The sequence below is a fragment of the Equus asinus genome, chromosome 13 (genome assembly GCF_041296235.1).
Source record: "Equus asinus isolate D_3611 breed Donkey chromosome 13, EquAss-T2T_v2, whole genome shotgun sequence".
Lineage (NCBI taxonomy): Eukaryota > Metazoa > Chordata > Mammalia > Perissodactyla > Equidae > Equus > Equus asinus.
This window is the reverse complement of record NC_091802.1, coordinates 46,952,433-46,974,186: the sequence shown is the minus strand read 5'-3', so window position 1 is coordinate 46,974,186 and position 21,754 is coordinate 46,952,433. Positions and strand designations below refer to the sequence as shown.

The window sequence follows — 21,754 nt, the reverse complement described above, 5'->3', positions numbered from 1 at the left end:
CAGGTTTGGAGGTGGGCAAGGCTCCTCTTGATCTGGAGATCTGTGAATTAAAGAGACCGTTATCCCTCTCCTCCTTCCCACCTCCCACCCCCAAAGTACAATGGTGAGAGACAGGAGAGCTGCAGTAAACATTCCCATTCAAAAAAGGAAGGAGAGAGAGGCACATGTCAGTCACTGGTCCTTAGTGATTCTGGAATCCAGCCAGGTGCATGTTTTCAGCTTCCCCTACTCTGAAGGTAGGGAAGATTCCTTGATTAGGGCCTAGTCTTGCCCTCTGGGATTAGTTCCCTAATATATTGTTCTCAGCAGCTCTTGGTCCCAGCCTCTGAGAAGTCCTTTCTTTTCCATAAGAAATATGGTTAGTGTTTTGTAGCTTTCTCAGTCTGTTCCTTGTCTGTTGAAAGCTAGATATCTAGAGGCCTTTGTTTTTTGGCTTTTTTTTTTGTTTTCCATTTTAACTATCTCTGGTCCTTTTGCTCCATGCTAATATCACTCCTTTAAAAATTTTGTGGGCTTCCTATGTGCCAAATTATAGTCTACTCCATTAGATTAAATCTCTGTACTTTGTGCCATGGGACAACACTCTTACAGTTCTTAGAACCCTCTTACCTAGCAGAGGATCTATAAAGTACCACCTTAAATCTTTCTGAGGTCTCAAAGAAGGGTCTTACAGCTTCACCCTTGATTTCATCTTGACCCTGAGGCCACTTTTTACATTGAGAATCTTTTCCAGCTGGAGCATCCGTCCCAGACCCTCTATATTTCCTCTTTATTCAGCTTGAAAACAGAATGATTTCTTCTATAGCTTATCCATCTTGTATTATATCGTACGAAGTTGAGAAACCATTTGGTACTTTCATCATTCTGCCTGGAAATCTCCTTAGCCAGACCCACAAGTTCATTAGGTCCTTTCTTTCTGTTTCCCAAGTTACTGCAAGCAGTAGTCCTACTAATTGTGTCACCACTACATAGCCTGTGCCATCCCTTTTCAGCTCCCAGTAGCAGTTTCCTCACTGCTCTTTAAGTCTCACGTTGACCTTCCAGCCTCCATCTGCCACCTGGTCCAAAGTCAGTAGCACATGTTTTAGGTTTTTGTTATGACACCATCCCACTTCTAGCTATCAATTTCTAATATCAGCTGTCTATTGCTATATAATAAACAACACCAAAACGTAAGTGACCAAAACAACACTGTGATATTGCTCCTGATTTTGTGAGTCATGAGTTCAAGGGCTCAGCGAGGGTGGTTTGTCCCTGCTCCACGTGCTGTCAGCTGGGTGCACTCATGTGTCTGAGACTTCAGTGCTCCTTCAGATGGCCTTTCTCCTTCCACATGGATGGCCTGGACTTTACACACAATTTAGGGAGGATTTGTCTGTTGTAATTTAGATAAGGTCAGCGCCTCAGTAGGTGCCGTGGCTGCTCCGGGTAACAGATTGGTGTGTGTTCTCCAGAGTACACCATCACCATGTACGACACCAAAACCCGTGAGCTCCGGTGGAATGCCACCTACTTCGACTATGCAGCCTCACTGCCTGAGGACGACATGGACTACAGTAAGTGCTGCCCAGTGGCTTTGCAAGGTCAGGCGGGTACTTGTGACCTATGAGGAAATGATTGCTCCAGAAAGCTGGATTTTCCCTTGGTCACCAGCATCTGGACTTTCCATGGACTCATAGTAAATTCTTAAACAGTCAATGTTGAAGGCAGGGGCCTGGGTGAGAAGTGTGGAGGGGAACCCAAATAAAGTGGTGGCGAGTTTAGCCTGAGAAGAGGGAGGACACACTTTGTGGAGTCTCTCTGTGTCACGGAGGAATTTACTACAAGCCCACAGGAAGCAGAATTAAACATCAGCTTGTGACGCTAACAACCCACTCCCTAAATGTGGTCATCCCATAGTTAATTCTCTAGTAGACATTCCCTCAATTCAAATGAAGACTGAAAACCAATTTTACCATCTTAACACTGGTATCTGAAGTCTGACAGAGATCTCCTCCGTGTCAGATGTGGGCAGTATCGTGGTCAGCTCTGACTTTCAGCTTAACCCATAGGTTTGAAACGATTGCTGGAAAATGACAGATTCATAGGCATCTCCACTGGCTCCTTTCTCCTCAGTATTTACTGTCACTAATTGGATAGAATTCTAAAGAACGTCACCAAGTCAATTGCCTTTGAGAGTGGTCCTGTCTGTGTTTATAAACCAGGCAGCTCCCAGTGTCTTGATATTGTACAGCCTGTGTGAGTTCAATGGAAACAAGTATGGTTATTCAGAGGAGATCTGAGAATACTCCAGAAGTCTTGTTTCCTCTAGCTGGTTGACTGCAACTTGCCAGAATAGGAGAGGATGTGGTTTCAAGATGGGGTGAGATTCAACATGCTCTGTTTATTTCATCTCTACAGAAATGTCCCACTTTGTGTCCAATGGTGATGGGCTGGTGGTGACCGTGGACAGTGAATCTGGCGATGTCCTATGGATCCAAAACTATGCTTCCCCTGTGGTGGCCTTTTATGTCTGGCAGCGGGAGGGTCTGAGGAAGGTCATGCACATCAACGTTGCTGTGGAGACCCTGCGCTATCTGACCTTCATGTCTGGGGAGGTGGGGCGCATCACCAAGTGGAAGTACCCTTTCCCCAAGGAGACGGAGGCCAAGAGCAAGCTGACGTGAGTTGGGGAACTTGGAGCAGAAGAGGCAGCTGTGACCCTGACAGTCTGGTTCTGCCGTGGTGTGGCTTACCATGCGCTGGGGGCCAGGGCTCAGGTGGGAGGTCTCCGAAGCTGTGAGGAATAAAGAGCCAAGACTGGCTCAAATGTAATAACTGGGGGGCAGCCCTTGATGCTTCAGAATTCTTGAATATTCAATAAATTAATTAAAATTATCGGTGGGGATGGGAAAGAGACTGCCAATATAACTCCAGTACAATTTGGATATATCTCAGGTGGTGGGAATATAATAGATGTATTTATCTTTTAACTTTCTGTATTTTCTAAATTTTTATATTTTTAAATTTTATTTATTTTTAGTTATATTAGTCCTAAAAATCAGGAAAAAAAGTATTACTGTGTGTGTGTGTCTAAGACTCGGCAGGCTTGTGTTCTCCATCCCCACCTGTAAACAGGTCACTTAGCCTTGCTGAGCCTCAGTTTCCCACTTTACAGAGCTGTGGAGAAGATCAAATAAGATAACGTGCGTGAAAGTGTTGTCTAAATTGTACACCACTTTTCAAATGTAAGGTGGTGGCTGAGAGAGGTTCAGTAGATGACCAAGCCCAAACTTGCTATTGACGGTAACCAGAAGAGCCTGGAGGTGCAGCCCGTGCATTTTCACGCGGACTCCACAGACAAAGCCAACCCCCCACCTGCTCCTTGATGCCCCAGAGGGCCGGAGCAGCCAGCCGGGGGACCTGATGTCTCACCCAGTTTGGAATTTCTTGTGCTTCCTTTTGCTTTAGGCATCCAGGTTAGAGCAGTTGACTGTTTCTTAGGGCTTCTGTAGAACTTCTAGAATCCTTAAGAATTATAAGACAGAATGGTGGTGATTCTGGTGGCAGCTCAGTTGTCCAAATGTGCTGGCCAGGGCTGTCTTAGAGGCTTTGTGGTGGTTGCACGCATTCGTTCTCTCCCGGATGATCATTGCACGTAGTCCTTTCTGCAGGCCGTCTTGGGGATGGTCTAGCGCAGCCATGCCGTTTGCAGATGAGGAAACAAAGCTTGCAGTTAGGTGATTTGTGCATGCTTTGAAGGCAGTGAGTGACAGCTGGGGCCTGCAGTCCAGTTCTCCTGGTTCTTAGAGCGGTACCCTGGCCTTCACACCCCACTGCTCGGAGTGCTAGGGGGTTAATCTGTTATTCCTGTGGGTGGTATTTGGGGCTGTGATACTTCTCTCCAAAAAGCCCCCTTTTGTGGGATCCAGAAATTAAGTGACTGGAATGCATGTATCTGTTTTTCTCCTAGGCCCACCCTGTATGTTGGGAAATACTCTACCAGCCTCTATGCCTCCCCTTCAATGGTACACGAGGGGGTCGCTGTTGTGGTAAGTCCACTACGGGGGTGCTCACACATGCAGCCTTCTAACTGCTCCTGTTCCGTTCTAGCAAAGAATGCCTTTGAATCATACATAAATATCCTGTTGGTTAAGAAAGCAAGACACAGATCTTAAATGCTCAAAAACAACTTGTACACATACCGTTTTCTACTTGATGAGGAGGGATGTGTGGCAAAAGCAGCTTCCTAAGCCTAGGAAGCCCTGGTGATCCCCCTTTGCTTCCGAGTTCAAGTCCAAGCTTCCCAGGCTGGTGTTCATGGCCCTCGTCCATCCACTCCCTTGGTGCCCCTCCTCCACACTGCTGGTGTCTCCATGCGAGTTGCCAACCAAGTGCATCTTCTCCCTGATTTCCAAAAGTTCCCTGTTCGTCTTTCTTAGCCTTTGTTCAGGCTGAGCCTCACCCCTTCTTCCTTTTCCCTACTCAAATCCTTTCCCTTCTTTTGTGACCTATCCAAGTCTCCTCCGATCTTGCCAGCCTGCCTCCAGCGCTCTGTCTCTGAGTGTCTGAGGCATCATGATCCTGGCTGCTTGTTTTGGTCCTTACTGTTTGGTTGGCATCTCTTGTCTTTCGCTGAGTTGGTTAGCTGCACTTGTGAGCAGGGCGGTTCCTGCCTCGGTTGCAGCCCCAGCAGTGCCCCAGTTAGCACTGGGCTCACGGCTGGAGCTCACACCCCACCTGTCAGTTGCATCACTTGTGGACTGGTAGATACCCTTGCACTCTCTTTCACTTATATCTGCTACTCACAGTAGCTTCTTGGAATTCCACACACATCTTTCCTATTCCCCAGTTCCCAGAAATAAAAATTTAAAAAGATGTCCATGGTAAAGACGTCAGTGCAGCACTGTCACATCCTGAGGGAAGAGTTTCTTCTGCCTGATCTTAGGGCCTTGTGTCTTGCTCTGACTCTTGGACCAGCTCAACCTGGAGGTATGGCAGTCCCTTCAGCACTTAGAACTGTCAGAGGGAAGGTCTGCTTCTCGCCTGCAAGGGCTACCCCCAGGCCTCACTCCAGTTCTGTCTTCACAGCCCCGAGGCAGCACTCTTCCTTTGCTGGAAGGCCCCCAGACCGATGGTGTCACCATTGGGGACAAAGGGGAGTGTGTGATCACACCCAGCACGGACCTAAAGTTTGACCCTGGGCTCAAAGGGAAGAACAAGCTCAACTACTTGAGGAACTACTGGCTTCTGATAGGTAAGAGTTGGTGTCTCCTCACCTCAGGTGACGACGTGCTGCCTCCTGGTGGGCAAAAGCCAACCTTGCCGGTCACAGTCCTCAGCTCTGCATTGTGCTCAGTTCATGTCCAAGTTAGTCTTTCAGACCTTGGAACATTTTTACCCCCAAGGAAAATAAACAAGGTAGCTGTGTTACCAAGTCAGTTCTCAAAAATTGTTTAACTAATGTTCCAGAACTTAAGTACTAAATGAAGTAAACTTTGTGCAATCATCTGACACATTGTCAGTTATGTGCCAGGCATTGGCACTAGCACTTCAGAATGTATTTCCTTATTTCTCACAATGACCTTGTGTGAGGTAGACACCCTTGTTGTTTTCACTTATAGTTGAGGAAACCGAGGCGATTTCTATGGAAGAATTCACCTGGAGTTGGTGTAGGCATGAGAGTCGGGGTGAAGACCCATTGAGGGTGGTGGAGAGTGAGAGGCTGGACTTGGGTCAAGGAACCACAGCAGAAGTCCTGAGTGTGTGTTGGGAGGTCCCTTTTCCCTTCTCTTCCATTGTTGCTGCCATCACTAATGCCTAGGGGTTGAACTGGAGGTCCTATCAGCTAGAGAGATAAGAAGTTGAGATGACACAGTGAGTGTGACAAATGAAGTCAGAGGTGAGAGGAGCTATGTGTCTGGCAAGTGTCCCAAGTAATTAGAGCAGGACAGAGTCTTCTTGAATCTGATTTGCCCTTTCTGTGCCACCTTCCCAATTCTGCCTCCCAGCCCCAGAGGTGATAAGAGGTGAGGCTACAGCTCCAGGTGGGGCAAGAGGTAAGTGGGATGTCCGGAACACACATGGGCTGATGAGGTTTCTCCTCCCCATTCTCCCTCTTGGTGCCCCGCTGGTACCAGGCAGAGAGAGGGTAGGGCTGGGGGCACTGGGCAGGGGATGGGAGTGGCTTGGGAGATATGGGGCACAGGAGGCAGCAGGATCTGCTGCCACTGGGGTCTGGATGGGGTGTAACTGGGGGTTGCAGGCAGGAGGCTGGCTGTACTGGAGCGTTGATGGTTCCCTTTGTAGTTATCCAAGTCTTGTTCTTCTTTATGCATCCTGACTCCTCATAACCATTTTTCTTTTGGTTATTATTTTTACCAAATAATGGGCAAAGAAGATAAAATAATTCTACTTTTTTTTTTAACAGAATAGTTTGGAAATCATACGTGAATGGGCCCAGGGTGAGGAAAAATAGCTGATGAGCAGAGGTCGTTAAAATTACAAAACTGCTTAGTTTTATGTACTAGTTAAGGGGACAAAAGCTACCTATCAGTGGTTGAGAAGTGAAAAGATTGCTGGGAACTACAGAAATGTGTATGTGACACTGTAAAAAACACGGGAAAAAAGTCTTCATGGCTCAGTCGCAAAATAATAGCCTTTTAAAATGGAAAAGTTGTGCAAGTAAAAAGACTGAGAAGCCCAACAAAGTATAAAGAAGTAATTGGGGAAGCATCCCACAGTTCTGAAGTCCCTCTTGAGGCACTCCCAAAGCTAGTCATTTTTGAATAAGGCGGTGGGACTGCTTGACAATCTTGGTGGAGACTGGGGGCCACAGGTAGAAAGCATGTGCTCTTTTCCGTCCAGCTGTGTCCCTTAATTTGGTTTTTGTGGAAGACATTAAGGATATCCCCACATTCACAGTAATCTTGAAAATAAAACAAGTCTACTTAGCTTATGTGGTGTGGTCTGTGGTTTCCCCCAGAGCAGTGGCCCTGAACTGGGGTGCTCTCAGCTTCACCTAGAGCTTTGTCAGTTAGACAGACGTGACCCCTGGATCCTGATGCAGTAGGTCCAGAGCAAGGCCCGTGCTTTTTGCCCTGGAGCCTGGACATACGTGATGATGATAGACAGATACATCACTAAGACCAGGTACTGTTTGTACAGAGATGTTTCAGGATCTCATGATTACCTTTGAAGAACACTTGGTTCAGAGTGTGCAGCACGATTTTACTAAAGGCCCAGCGATGGGAGATGCTTGTTCATAAGAACTACAGGAGGAATTGGGGATTCAGGCTAATCACTTCCACGGCAGACTTGGTAGATGCCCTACCGGAGGGGGAGGACTCGGAGCACTAAAAGCCGGCTTTGGGGCTGGCGCAGGCAGGGCACTACAGGGCAAGGTGGCATGCGGAAGGGCCACCTGATTTCTCTTAGAGCGAAGGTCTCTTGTTAGTGATCCTTAGAGGTACCCAGAGATAGTTGCATTCAGACTCCTAGGCCCCATCAGCATGTCTGCGTCGAGGTCTGAAGCCGGCAGACCACACGTGAGGAACTCCTGCTCTGTGGCAAAGCATGTCTGGGTGTTCTTTGGCCGACAATGGCGGTTCAAAACCAAATTTGGTTTCGCTTAAAGGACAATGTTGTGTTGTAGATAGAGAACTGACCTAAAGATAGGGAATTAAAGAGAGTTTTTCCAGATCAAGAAATGTACATAGCTTGGACTAGCTCTTGTTTGTTTTTGTCTTGGCAATCTGCATCATAGAATCTTTGATAGGTTTGGGAGGACAATGGAAAGATCATACGGTGAGCTCTGATCACAGTGAGAGAATAAAAAGGAAAGTTTGTCAGTGTGCTTGAGAGTGTGAACTGGCTCTTTTGGGTGTATGTGGAGTCATTTAATTTTAGAGCTAAACAGATTATCAAGCAGTATCAAATCCCAGTTCCTTATTTTATTCAACTTTGTCTCTCTCACAGTAATTTGCACAGAATAGATGCTCAATACATGTGTAGTGAATACTAGGTGGTCTTGAAATAGTAGAGAACAGTGAGTGAACACTGAGAGAACTGTGACCCCCTACCCATCTAGCAAATACGTCCTGTTGCTCTCTTATGAGTAATTCACCACTTCCCAGGATGGACACTCACATTTAGATAATGGGAATAGAATTCCACCCGAGCAATTTAAATACCAAGATGGGAATTGATACCCTTAGTAGAGCGATGTTACGAGGGAAAGCGTTGAGGGGAGAACTCCTTAAACTTCTAGTGAAGCTTCCTAAAGCTTCAGCAGCGTACAGCCTAAACTAGGAATTACCCACACAAGTCTCTCTCTGAACGTATCCTGAACATCCTGATCCCTCTCGTGACAAGGACGCTTCTTTGCTCCTCATTATGAGATTCAGAATACTATATACATGGCATCAAGTAATAAAATTTCTGTCTTGATGAGATCTTTCTGGTAACTGCCTCTCATTTTCTCTCACTTTACAAATGTGAGCGTTCACCCTGTGGACCCTTCAGTGCGTGATGACTGCTGCCTAAGCGTAGCATCGAGTGCTGCTGCCGCATGGGCACTGTTCTCATTAAAGGTTTTGTTTCCTCTCCTAGGACACCATGAAACCCCACTGTCTGCGTCTACTAAGATGCTGGAGAGATTCCCCAACAATCTGCCCAAACATCGGGAAAATGTGATTCCTGCCGATTCGGAGAAAAAGAGCTTTGAGGAAGTGAGTGGGGAGGCGAACAGTTAGTTACTGGCTCTTCATCTCAGGTTTGGGGGCCCTTGCCTTCAGAGCCTGTGGTCTACTCAGGAGGGAAGAGAATGCAGAGGATTCCGCAGCAAATGACAAACTGTTAGGGGCCGACGGGAAGGCGGGGAAGCACTGGTGAAGCTGTGGGAAGGGCGGTAGGACTGATGGGTGGGTTTGGCCTGGTGGGAGACAGGCAGCTCTAGGGCTGAGGAGATAGGCCTGACCAGATCCGACGCTACCAGGTAGGGAGCAGTGGGAAATGGGGTCACGTGGGTCCAGAGGAAGCATGTTACCAAGCCTTGAGCAAGCCTGGCATCGGAATGAAGAGTTGACAAAGAGAGAAAGTGGGGAGACCTGAAGTTCTATGGAACCAGGAGTGGCCTGTTGAAAGTGGCCTGGTTTGGCTGCTTGGTCTGGCGGAGGCTTGGTCTGGCAGACACCCAGGGCAACCTCACAGTGGAGCGTTGGGCAGCAGGGAGGCCTACCTAGGAGGTAGCTGCCGTGAGGTTCTGACTTGGGTGACCTTCCTGCAGCCCTGGGGGGATACAGTGTGTAGTCAGGGTCTCAGCTAGAGACAGAGGGCCACCCAAATTAGGATAATTTGAGGGGAGTTTAATAGAGGGACTGTTCACACAGTAGACAGTTCCAGCGGTTCTCTTAGCAGGCTTTGGCCTGAAGTGGGAGCAGAGGGAGTGGAAAGGGCCCCAGACCAGCATCCTAGAGCTTCAGTTGAGGTAGTCAGCAGCCCCACAGAACATGACCTCATTCTCCTCCCTCTGTCTCATCTCCTGGTTCCGAATCAGAAACCAGAGGACAGGGGAGACCATTGCTCTGCCCGTGTGGGGCTGCTTTCTCGGGCAGGGAGCAAGTGGAGACGGCTGGACACTGGCTCTGTAGGAGGAGTCGGAGCAGGCCAGTAGGGTGGGGGTGGGGGTCCAAGGGCCATTCAGGCTTGGTAGCTCCTCCGGCCCTGCCATAGGGGGCTGGGTGGCTGAGAAGGGCCCTGGGCTATGGGCAGGGTCAGAGGAGAGGCTGGCTGAGGTGAGGACCACAATCACGATGAATTCACTTTAGAGATTTACATTTTATCCAGAGAGAAAGGAAAGGAAAATCATGTGGACATTTACGATTCCCAGGCAAAGTATCTATGTTGTCCCTCATCTCTGGAGGTAGCCAGGTCAGGGAAATGCACTGAGTCCTAAAACGGTGATCTTGGATAGCATTGGTGCCCTAAAATCTTGATCTATTTTGATCTTATTAAAGTCAAGCGTATTCGTTATTGAACACTTAGAAAATAAAAGCCTGAAGAATAAGACAATACCCTTAATCTAACACCCAGAGATAGCCACAGTTGAAATTTTCATATATAATTGTCCGGTCTTGAACAGAGTCTTTTAAAAGTCCATTAAAATACTCTGAGGTGCGTTTATATGATAATAAGACGTAACTTTTAAACAAACATACTTGAGCAAATGTAATCAAAAGAGCGTTGTCCCTGGTCACACACTCAGAAACATTAGTCAGTTGCCTGTCACACACCAGCCATGCCACACACCCCCGTACACGTGGGAAGGGGGCAGCTGGAGTGGGAGAGAAGGTCCTCATGGGCAGAAGTCTGGAGGGGTGAAGGGGGTGAGCGTGGGGGGGATGCGGAGCCCTGCGCTCGCCAAGGAGGCCATGTTCGTTTCATTGGGCGAACAGTAACAGCGCATCTGGAACACTGCATGCTCGAGAACAAATCAACGCATTTTTCTGAACTATTCCTGAAGTCCTAGAGATTCTGAAGAGCTTGGACAGAAGCTCCACTTTTATCCAATTTAATTTGGGGCTTCTAAGTAAAATTTTCTTTAACAAAGTGTTCTGATGTTTTTCAAAAACTTTGAAAAATAGTGGAATAGTTGAATAAATGATTTTGTTTTTGGAGTCGCACTGAAAGTTTACAAGCAGTGTAAGAAAGCTGCTTTATTACTTTATAGCTGTGTGTGTGTGTGTGTGTGTGTGTTTTCCTTTCTAATGTGAAATGGTATTACCAAATTGACTACTAACCTTTTCACCAGACTTTGTTATGGATGGTTTCAGCGTTTTCCCAAATATCAAATCTACCATCAAAGGAGAAAGTATTTGCCTTCAATGAGGATTTTCAAAAGAATATAGAATCTGAAGGCACTTTCAAAAGTATTGCTCTAAAAACTGTTTTTGAGTAATGATAATATCACTGCAGTGATACGTGGCCTCTGAAGGCAGTGACTTTGAAAAAGGCAACAATTATCTGGCTTTGTGATCTTTAGATGGGCTTTTTAAAAATCTGCGTTTTACGGTGTAGTCATTCCTTGTAAATAGTCATTGCTTCTCTTGATCCTTTGGCATATTTCTACCTGGCTAGAAGCTTTGCAGTGATGTAGCCACTCTCTCCCATACAGGTTATCAACCTGGTTGACCAAACTTCAGAAAGTGCGCCTACCACTGTTTCTCAGGAGGTGGAAGAGAAGTTCACTCATGCCCCCGCCAAGCCTGAGGCCCCCGTGGACTCCATGCTCAAGGACATAGCCACCATTATCCTGAGCACCTTCCTGCTCATCGGCTGGGTGGCCTTCATCATCACCTACCCCTTGGTAAGTCTCAACCCCTTCCCTTTGCTCTTCCGCATGTGTCCGAACTCCTGTGCTCATCACCTGATGTCGGTGAGGTCTGGACAAAAATGGCAACAAGCAGATATGTTTCCTTTCACATTTAAAAGCCGGTATTTGCTTATCTTCCAAAACATTGTAATTAAAGAGACACTAGCTTCTCAAGAAAGGACAATTTTGTACTTACATTTAGTTTAACTGGTGGTAGAAACTGATCTGCAAACCTTGCTTGCAGATCATTTTGAATAGTTAACTGTTTTCTTTTTCTTTTCTTAAAAACTGCCTGTTAGGGATATCAGATAGAGTGAAAAAGTTGGCATGGTAATTCCTTTGACTTTCCAGTTGGAAGTAAGCAAGCTAAAATTACGTAGTTGAGTAGGTTGTGGGTTGGATAAAATATGCTAGAGGAATATTCCTAATGAAGTTACTCAGAGCATTGAAATGTTATTGCCTTAGAACACAAACGCTCGGGAATGGGAATGACAAGCCCTTTATGGCACTTTCCATTTGTCCGCATGTGTTCACCTGCATTCTTTTATTTTTTACCCCACACAGTCTTATAAGGTTATTATTATTTATCCTCTACCCACAAATGAAGAAACTAGACTCTGGGAAGTTAACTAACTTTCCCAAGGTTACTCAGCTCATAGATGGCATTTCCAGGATTTCAACCCAAGGTTAGGAGAGAGAAAGGGGGAGAGAGCCCGTGCTGGAAAACTCCCAGTGGATTGTTGGCTACACACCCGTTCCTGTAGTCACCTTCCCAAGCCAGGCTAGTAATAATCGCGCGGATCACTGCCACTTCAAATTGTGACAGAGTGAACTTTCAGAATAATTGAGAGGAGGGTGGGGGTGTGGGGAAGGTAATGTGATGAAGTGAGGGGAGCGAGACCCTGGCCAGGCTCCCCGCGTTTCAGTCCCGCTCTGTCACATCCTGACTGCGTGGCTGTGGACCCATGGCTGCTAGGTTCTAAGCCCAGCTGCCTCCTCTGCTTCTCTGGGTTGCTGACATCTGTGCACTAGCCTCTATCAAGTGCATAGCACTAGTAGACAGCAAGCCTGGGTCTTCTAAGTCTAACTGGCACAAAGACCTCCAGTCATTGAGCCGATTCTGCCTCCTCTGCCTGTTCGCTGGTCTCATCCCACCCTGTGGGGTCGTATAAAGAGCACCTGCTTCCTTAGCCATGGGGAGCCTCTCCTTTCTAGCCTGCTTGTTGCCCTGGGGGGATGGGCTGCACTTGTCTGGATGTGTGTTTCTCCTCCCAGAGCATGCATCAGCAGCAGCAGCTTCAGCACCAACAGTTCCAGAAGGAACTGGAGAAAATCCAGCTCCTGCAACAGCAGCAGCTGCCCTTCCACCCACCTGGAGATGTGGTTCAGGACACCGAGCTCCTGGACTCATCCGGCCCGTACTCGGAGAGCTCAGCCACCAGCAGCCCCAGCACGTCCCCCAGAGCCTCCAACCACTCGCTCCACTCTACCGGCTCTGCCTCCAAGGCTGGCACCAGCCCCTTCCTGGAGCAGGACGACGAGGGTAAAGCGAGTTGCTATTTGGTGCTATTTTCTTTTTCATTTGAACACTACCCAAGAACCATAAAGCACTGTGTGCTTCCTGGAGTCTCAGTGGGATTATGAAGTGCGTTCCCAAGGGTTTACCAAGTTCTCACCTAACTCTCACTCTGGGGTCTGGGCTTCTGCCCCATCCAATGGCCTCTTCCCCTCAGAGGACCTTTCCAGGAGCCCCCTTCGCCCTCCCTCCGTCTTGCTCTGCAAGGGCTGGGAATCACTGCTGACCAGAGATGCACTGATCATCTGGCTTGAGAACATTCCCGAGGCAGCCAGAAGCCAAGTATAGAAGTACAACTATTGGCCCACTTTCCTCTGGGAGGGTGGCTCAGGCCGCTTGTCAGGGCCAATATTCTGAGGGGATTAACAGAGCTGGTGCAAGAGACCTCAAGAGTCCTTGGTCTCAAGCTGGAGACTGTGCTCCTGGTCTCTTCATCGCATTACTGTCGCTTCCTGAATGTTTCAGGGGCAAGTCTTTAGGTGGATCTGTAGAGAACCCTTGTCTTCAGGAAGACATACATTCTCATAGTAATGAAAAGGCAGGCCTAGGAGGCAGGGGGCGGCCCTGGGTGTAAATCGGAGTGGACCCAACCAGCTCTTGTTTACCGGGCACTGGGGACCTAGAGCCTCTGAGATCCCATCTCTTCATCGGAGCTCAGGAAGCTAGTGGCCATTCCAGCCTCAAGATGTTCAGGTTGTTTGTTTAAAACAACCTCTTCTCTTTCCTGTTTTGTCTCAGATGAGGAAACCAGCATGGTGATAGTTGGGAAAATTTCATTCTGTCCCAAGGATGTCCTGGGCCACGGAGCAGAGGGCACAATTGTGTACCGGTGAGTGGATTGGAGAGCCCTGTGCCTTACCGCCTCATGTGTGAGTGCCTGTTGGCAATCCAGGTGGCGTGCCAGGCTCCAGGGGCACAGCAGGGTCATCACAGTGACCAAGACAGGAGTTCTGCCTCCAGGGAGAGGAGTGATGACCACAGGGCTACCTGGTGGTTGGTCAGGGCGCCCTGGGCTGTGGGGCTGATGAGGTGACCACTGCGTCACTGGAGAAGGAGCACCGTGGGTCCACGGGTCTCCTCTCGTTTCCACAGCCAAACTTGTACCTCCAAACCCAACCCCTGCTCCTTGTCCTTCAGGGGCATGTTTGACAACCGCGACGTAGCAGTCAAGAGGATCCTCCCTGAGTGTTTCAGTTTCGCAGACCGTGAGGTCCAACTATTGCGAGAATCAGACGAGCACCCGAACGTGATCCGTTACTTCTGCACCGAGAGGGACCGGCAGTTCCAGTACATTGCCATTGAGCTGTGTGCAGCCACTCTGCAGGAGGTGGGTGCCCAGTGGTCACCAACAGCTTTGCCCTTGCACCGCAACTTCCCTTCTCCTGGCAACTAGGGCATGGTTTTAGGGGCTGCCCATTTCTCTTTTTTAATTTATTTTTATTAACTTTACTGAAGTTAAAGTACAATGTACTCATTTTAGATGTACAGTTTGATGCATTTTGGCAAGAGTATATACCCATTTAACCACAAACAGTCAAAATGTAGAGCATTTTTATCATCCCACCTTTAGTTGGGTGGTCCGCTCAGCATGTGTGAGGCAGTCTTAGGTTGCAAGTAGCATCTCTGTCCCTCTTGACCTCCAGGACACCTGGCCAGTCCCTCTTCCCACGGCTGGTCAGGGCTGGCGTGGGCTTGGAGGGTGCTCATCAGTTGATGGCCTGAGTCATTAGGATCCAGCAGACTCCTTTTGCTCAGGTTCCAGGCTCAGCATGAACCTATTTCACTGTCCTTTGGCTTCATTTGTAGGTTGACCTGTATGAGGCAGTGAACTTGAGTTTCTTGCCCTCTTGTCTTTCTCACTGTAAACTAGTAACTTGGAGGCTTGTTTGTTTAAGGTAGCCTATAACTTGAGGAGAAAGTCTGCTGGAAAATATGGATTTGGACAGAGAATGTTGTCTGTAAAACTTCCCATTTCTTTCTTAAAATATGATCAAAGAAAATGAGTTGCCCCAATACCAAATGTTAATTAAAGCAAAAAGCTGCAGGCAGGACTTTCCTAAATAAAATTGAATCCCTTAAAAAAAAAAAACAGAAAGAAGGCACGCTGAGGGGGCAAGTCCTGAGCGCTGTGACCTCACCGTCGTCTCTCTTGCAGTACGTGGAGCAGAAGGACTTTGCCCACCTCGGCCTGGAGCCCATCACCTTGCTGCAGCAGACCACCTCGGGCCTGGCCCACCTGCACTCCCTCAACATTGGTAAGAGGCTTCCCTTTGTGAGGCCACGGCCCTGGGTGGGTGACCGACGTGCTCAGCTGTGCCTCGCCTCTATCAGAGCTCTTTGCTGCATTGCTGGTGTGCAAGTTGTATCAGAATTTGAGGAGGCCTCTTACACAGTTGAAAACCAGAACCTTCAGAGGTGGTCTATTGGCAGCCTGAGCAGGGTGCACGCCCCTTTGTAGAGGGAGGCCGGATGTTGCTCTGGGTGAATATTGGGCTAATCTGAAGTTTTGTATTAGTTCACAGAGACCTGAAGCCTCACAACATTCTCCTCTCCATGCCCAACGCACATGGCAGGATCAAGGCCATGATCTCTGACTTCGGCCTCTGCAAGAAACTGGCCGTGGGCAGGCATAGCTTCAGCCGCCGTTCAGGAGTGCCTGGCACAGAAGGCTGGATCGCTCCAGAGATGCTGAGCGAAGACTGCAAGGAAAACCCTGTGAGTAATGAGCACAGACCTTTGAGACCTGCAGAACCAGCCTCTTGTATCTTCGGGAGTGAGAGCCTCCAAATTCAAGCCTTGGGGGCTGGAGCACGTGTTAGCTGGAGAAGGACATTTCTTTCACAAAGAGCACCCTGCTGGCTTCCAAATTGTCTCGTGTTCAGATGAAGGAAAGGGGCGAATGTGGGCATTTGACTATTTTTTTCCCCCTACTCTTCCAATCACTTCCACCCCTGTTTTGGGAAACTGAGAAATCAGGACTTGCATATGGTGGACAACAAACTTCCAGTTTTTATTCTTTTTTTTTTTTTTCTATTTTTGTTTCCCCGGCTTTTTATTTTGAGAATTTTTAGACACAGAAAATTGAAAGATTCTTTCAGTGAATACCTCTGTACGTCCACCTAGATTCAGCATTTGTTAATATTTTTCACTCTCTCTATTCATCTGTTGCTGGAGCATTTGAATATAAGTCGCAGGCATCCCAGCCTTCCACCCTAAAATACTTCTGCACAGTGTCTCCCAAGAACACGTGCGTTCTACTTCCTAAGCACCGCACCATTATCACACCTCAACAGTCTGTGCTGTTTCCATGATAGCTAATATTCAATCCATATTCAAATTTCCCCAATTGTTCCCCAGATGTCTCTTATAGAGCTGGGTTTTGTAAGCCAAGACCCAATCAAGTATCTTTTCTTGCATTTGAGCATCTCTCTTTTCATCTACTACGGTCCTCCTACCTTTTGTGTTCTGTGATCCTGACTTTTCGAAGAGTGCAGGCACTTCTCTGTAGCATGCCCCATTCAGGACTTGCTCTCTCGTTTCCTTATGATGGTGTTTAACTTGCCTCTCTGTTCCTTGTATTTCCTGTAGACCTAGAACTAGGTGTGAAGGCTCAATTAGATTCAAGTTTATTGTTTTTGGCAAGAACAGTCACAAGACACAGCGTTAGGAAGCATGAGGTGGCAGGTTGTACCATTATTATTGTACCCCATGAGAGATGCTACCTTGGCTCACCTGGCACAGCTGGTGACCCCTGATCCCTGCACCACGAAAGGTACTTTTCCCCCTTTGTTGTTAGCACTGCATGGGATGATACTTTGGCGCAGTGAGAATCTCCTGGTAACCAACAGTCATTCACCTGATGGTTCAGCATCCATTGACAATCCTTACCTGAATCACTTAACTCAGTGGAAATTCTTCTGCATTTATTAGCTGACATTTTTCTGTAAAGAAGAGCTTTATTTGTAGCCCTTATTCTCTTTTTTCTTTTATTTTTTCACCCTTACTCCTTTTGATACTCAAATTGTCCCAGATTTGGCCAATGGGAGCCCTTCAGGCTGGCTTCTGCCCCCTTTTGCTAAGAGCCCATGTGTGTTCGAGCACCTTGCTTTCTAGCACAAGGCATTAGAGGATTACCTTGCACTTCCTTGATCCAAACCCAGCTGGGATGAGCCATCATAAAATAGATTAGATCCAGTAGAGCCCTCTTGCCCAATTCTACATACCTTAAACATCTTATTTTAACTTAAAGCAAGTAATGTAATTCTTTTTTTTTTAATTGGCATCTGAGCTAACATCTGTTGCCAATCTTCTTTTTTTTCTTCTTCTTCTCCCCAGAGCACCCCCAGTACATAGCTGTATATTCTAATTGTGGGTCCTTCTAGTTGTGCTGTGTGGGCTGCTGCCTCAGCATGGCTTGATGAGCGGTACCATGTCTGCATCCAGCATCCAAACCGGCAAAACCCCGGGCCGCCAAAGTGGAATGCGCGAACCCAACCACTCAGCCACAGGGCCGAGTAATGTAATTCTTTAAGTAATGGAAATCTTTTGATGTAGGTCAATGTCTTTTCTTCGAATTTGGGTCCAACTGAATGGAGTTGATCACTTTCCCTCTTGCATGAAGCATATTCACATGCCACGTCTATGACTTCTAGATTGAGACTTGGACGTTTCCAACCCTTCTAAGCAAATTGAGAGCAGAATCCTAGCTTTTAACTATTTATGTCCCAGTCCCTTGCAGTTGAGTCTCCCACATCTAATTTCACAGCAGTTTTTGTAGCCGCTCCATTTTATCGAGTCTTTCCAAAGATTCAGCTTACCTCAAACTTGCTGGCACGTATATTTTATCAGTTTATGGAATATTTAAATTACAAGAACGAGGGGCAGTAATAAGTTAGGGAAAGAACATACCTGAGCACAGAGATAAGCTAGTGGGAGCAGAAGGAGCCAGGCAGGCAGGATAAGAGCTCCCAGCTTCAGCAGTGAGTGTGCTGGGGACGTCAGGAAGTGCAGGCCGCAGAAAACGGGATGCATTAATGACACACTGAGTAGGTGAGTGGTGGCAGTCAGGTAAGAACTTCAGCTATGGTGGATTGCTCCTCTTTTCCTGGATCTGTCACCCACCTAAGGAAAATTCTAGTAAGGTAAAATAAAGGTGATTGGGCATTGGAATTAGAAGACCTGAGTCTTGTCCTGGTTTGTCACTGTCCAGCAGTGACCCTGGGCTTGTCATTGAATATTTCTGCCTGTGTCTTCATCTGGGAATGACGACATTAGCTCTGCTTGCCTCACACAGCTGTTGTGAGGCCGATGGACTGTACAGTATTGTTAAGGTGTGTTTCTCTAGCGTGGAAGGCGACGAGCTCCTGGCTCCCTCTCACTAGATCCTCACGTCGTCCAGTGGAGAATCTAAGAGGTGGAGCCTAGCAAGAGGGCCCCAAGCCGTGTTTGGGACCACACCAGTGTTACACTCCAAGTAGCACAAGCTAGAAATCACACACGCACATTCCCTAGAGAGAAGCTCAGCCCTAGACACTGAATGATTTCACAGGATAGGTGAGAGGAGTAGCACGTAACAGGAGAGCCTTCACTGGAAACTTGTCAAATAATTTCTTTGTGGGGCTGTTCTTGAACCCAGAGCTGTTTGATTCATTTATTAACAAAGTTTTGAGACCTACTATGTGTGGGCACCATTCTAGGCCCCTTGGGACTACAGCAGGGAAGCCATGCACAAAAATCCCTGCCTACGAGGACACACATGCTGGTTGGGTAAAGAATAACTGATGGCCAGCAGGGGGCTTCCTATGGGCTGGGCGCTGGTTTAAGGAACCATTTTCACATATTAACGCATTTAATGTTCACAACACCCTATGAGGAACATACCGTTGTTATCCGCATTTTACATTCGAAGACCCCAAGACACAGAGCAGTCAGGGGGCTTCCAGCTGGCAAGTGGCAGAGCCAGTGTCCCAGGCAGTCATCTCCGGAGCCCGTATTCTCCATATGACCACAGACACTCGTGCAGCACCTGCAGGCTGCGCAGCACTGCTCTGAGCAATCCCGTACGTTAGCTGGTTCTCCCAGGACACCATCGAGGTGGAAGCAGCAGCAGCAACGCTCCTCTCCTCCCTGGCTGCTGGGTGAGAATGAGGATCCTGCCCCGGAAGGCCTCTCACGCCTCATGTTTCTTTTCAGACCTACACCGTGGACATCTTCTCTGCTGGCTGTGTCTTTTACTACGTGATATCTGAGGGCAGCCACCCTTTTGGCAAGTCCCTGCAGAGGCAGGCCAACATCCTCCTGGGTGCCTACACCCTTGACTGCTTACACCCCGAGAAGCACGGTGAGTGGGCAGCAGGACGGGAGGGGTCAGGCACAACTCCTCCACTGCCCAAGTGGCCCCCCTGGACTGGGGTTGTGCTGGCTTTGCACTCCCAGAGGCCCTTCTTTCCAGCTGCTCACCTGTGGGCCTCAGTGAATTGACGACTCATTCCAGAGCTGGTGGAGGGCTGAGTCGGTTATCCTTGGGGCACCTCCTTCTAAAGCCAAGAAGCTCTGAGGTTCCTTCAGGTCACCAAGTTACCTGTTTGACCTGGGCAAAGGCCCCTTAGGGGACCTCTGTTTTCCAGCTTGTGACTTGTGAGGGTTAAATAATCTGAGGTCCCTTCCTACACTGACATTTGGGAAGATAGATAGTCCATGCTCAGTGAACTAGACTCTCTCGTTTGCAGGCCACTGGTCAGCAGATGTGGCCTGGGCTGGAGATAGACAAGCTTGGTTCTAACTCTCCTGGCGTGGGTGCAACAAGTCTTTCTCCCTGACTTCAGGGTCTCTTGCATTATAATTGGCCTATGACGCCCCAGTGCCACCTTTTTAAAAAATTAAAACTAGGGCCAGCCCCAGTGGCCTAGTGGTTAAGTTCAGCAGCACTGCTTCGATGGCCCACTTCGGTTCCCAGGCACGGACCTACACCACTTGTCTATCGGTGGCCATGCTTTGGTGGTGGCTCACATACAAAAAGAGGAAGATTGGCAGATGTTAGCTCAGGGCAAATCTTCCCCAGCAAAAATAAATACATAAATAGAACTAACTTATTGTTTTACTTATGGATGATTTTCCTTATTCCCTGTAGAAAAAACAGATTAGCATAAAGGCCCATAATTCCATTATACAGTGATGAGTGACTGCTCTTAATATTTTTGTATATATTATTCCAGTCATCCCTCTGAGACATGTATGCATGTTTTTATTAAAAATGAGATTAAAGGGGCTGACCAAGTGGTTAAGTTCACATGCTCCACTTTGGCCACCCAGGGTTTCATGAGTTCAAATCCTGGGTGTGGACATGGCACCGCTCATCAAGCTATGTTGAGGTGGCATCCCACGTACCACAACTAGAAGGACCCACAACTAAAATATATACAACTATGTACTGGGGGGCTTTGGGGAGAAAAAGGAAAAATAAAATCTTTAAAAAAAAATGGGATTAAATAATACATGCTGTTTTGCAACACGCTCATTTTTTAACTTCATCTTGAATCTTTCTCCATGTCAATCTGCATTCAGCCATGGCGTCATTTTAATGGCTCACAGTGCAGTATATGGAGGCACAGCAGTGTTACCTGGGCCTCTGATATTGGGTGTTTCCAATCGTTCCTTTTCACAAACCAGGCGTTGAGGACTCTCCTTATTAGCCAGAGTTTTGTGCAAGTTCTTAATCATGTTATTGGAATGGATTCCTGTCAGTGGTCTCTTGAGTCAAGGGCGTGCCGATTGTTAGGGTATTTGGTGTTTCACTGTGGCTTGAGGCTGTTGGTAGAGTTGCTTGTGTATGTTCCTCCTTTGTAGAAGATGTCATTGCCCGAGAATTAATAGAGAAGATGATTGCAATGGATCCTCAGAAGCGCCCCTCAGCGAAGCATGTGCTGAAACACCCATTCTTCTGGAGCCTAGAAAAGCAGCTCCAGTTCTTTCAGGTAAAGACGTTTGTTTTCTTTATCAAAAATCTTTATTTAGTTCTTTCCAGAGTTTGAAAATATAGCAAAGGACAAAGAATAAAACAAATGACTCATAATCGCATAACTGAGAGATAACCATGTTTAATATATTTTCTTCATATACATAAAAGAGTGATTAGGATCAAACTGTATTTAGTTTTGTAATCTGCTTTTATTTTATGTTTTGCTATACATAATATTTTAACTATTTTTTCATGTTAAAGTTTGAGAATTTTAATGACTGTAGTATTCTATCATATGAATGTGCCATAATTTTAAAACTTTGTTAATAGGAACTTTCAAACATATACAAAAGTAGAGGGAATACTATAATGAACTCCCATTTGCCCATCAGCCAGCTTCAACAATTATTAACTCAATCTCTGCCCTCTCTCCACCCCTCCCTACCTCAGATTATTTTAAAGCAAATCCCAGGCATCGTATAATTCCATAAATTTAAACGTTTCCTTATATTGGATTTTTTTTCTCTCATCTTTTACTCAGTCATTCCCCAGATCTCTTTTTGCTTAAGATAGATTCTGAGAAGTTAAATTATAGGATCAAGGCATATGAACTCCTTTAGTGGTTTAACTGTTTTAAGACTCCGTGACATTGCCAGGTGGCTTTGTGGAAAGGTGATGTGTTTCTCAAAGTCTTCCCTGGGGTGAGCTCGGCATGACTCACCCGGATGCCTGCTACCAGCACACCCACTCTGAAAGCAGGCATGCGGCGGCTGTGCTTTTTTCCCTCCTGGGTCTGGGCCTGCGTGGAGTTGATAAGCACCGTGATCTGGAAGTGACTGTCACACTGTCCTGGAGCCTGACGGGAGCTGGC

The 21,754-nt window shown here is 47.2% G+C and overlaps 1 protein-coding gene across 1 annotated transcript in view; it reads left to right on the top strand.

Annotated features, from left to right (window-relative positions):
• ERN1 (endoplasmic reticulum to nucleus signaling 1) overlaps positions 1-21,754 on the top strand; it is an 81,540-nt gene that overhangs the window by 52,386 nt on the left and 7,400 nt on the right. Inside the window, exons 7-19 of the mRNA XM_044744363.2 lie at positions 1,455-1,556; positions 2,401-2,662; positions 3,953-4,031; positions 5,071-5,236; positions 8,590-8,708; positions 11,153-11,344; positions 12,626-12,893; positions 13,665-13,755; positions 14,064-14,253; positions 15,082-15,181; positions 15,442-15,641; positions 19,119-19,266; positions 20,772-20,899. Coding sequence (XP_044600298.1) covers positions 1,455-1,556; positions 2,401-2,662; positions 3,953-4,031; positions 5,071-5,236; positions 8,590-8,708; positions 11,153-11,344; positions 12,626-12,893; positions 13,665-13,755; positions 14,064-14,253; positions 15,082-15,181; positions 15,442-15,641; positions 19,119-19,266; positions 20,772-20,899 — 2,045 coding nt within the window. The remainder of the gene's footprint in view (positions 1-1,454; positions 1,557-2,400; positions 2,663-3,952; positions 4,032-5,070; positions 5,237-8,589; positions 8,709-11,152; positions 11,345-12,625; positions 12,894-13,664; positions 13,756-14,063; positions 14,254-15,081; positions 15,182-15,441; positions 15,642-19,118; positions 19,267-20,771; positions 20,900-21,754) is intronic.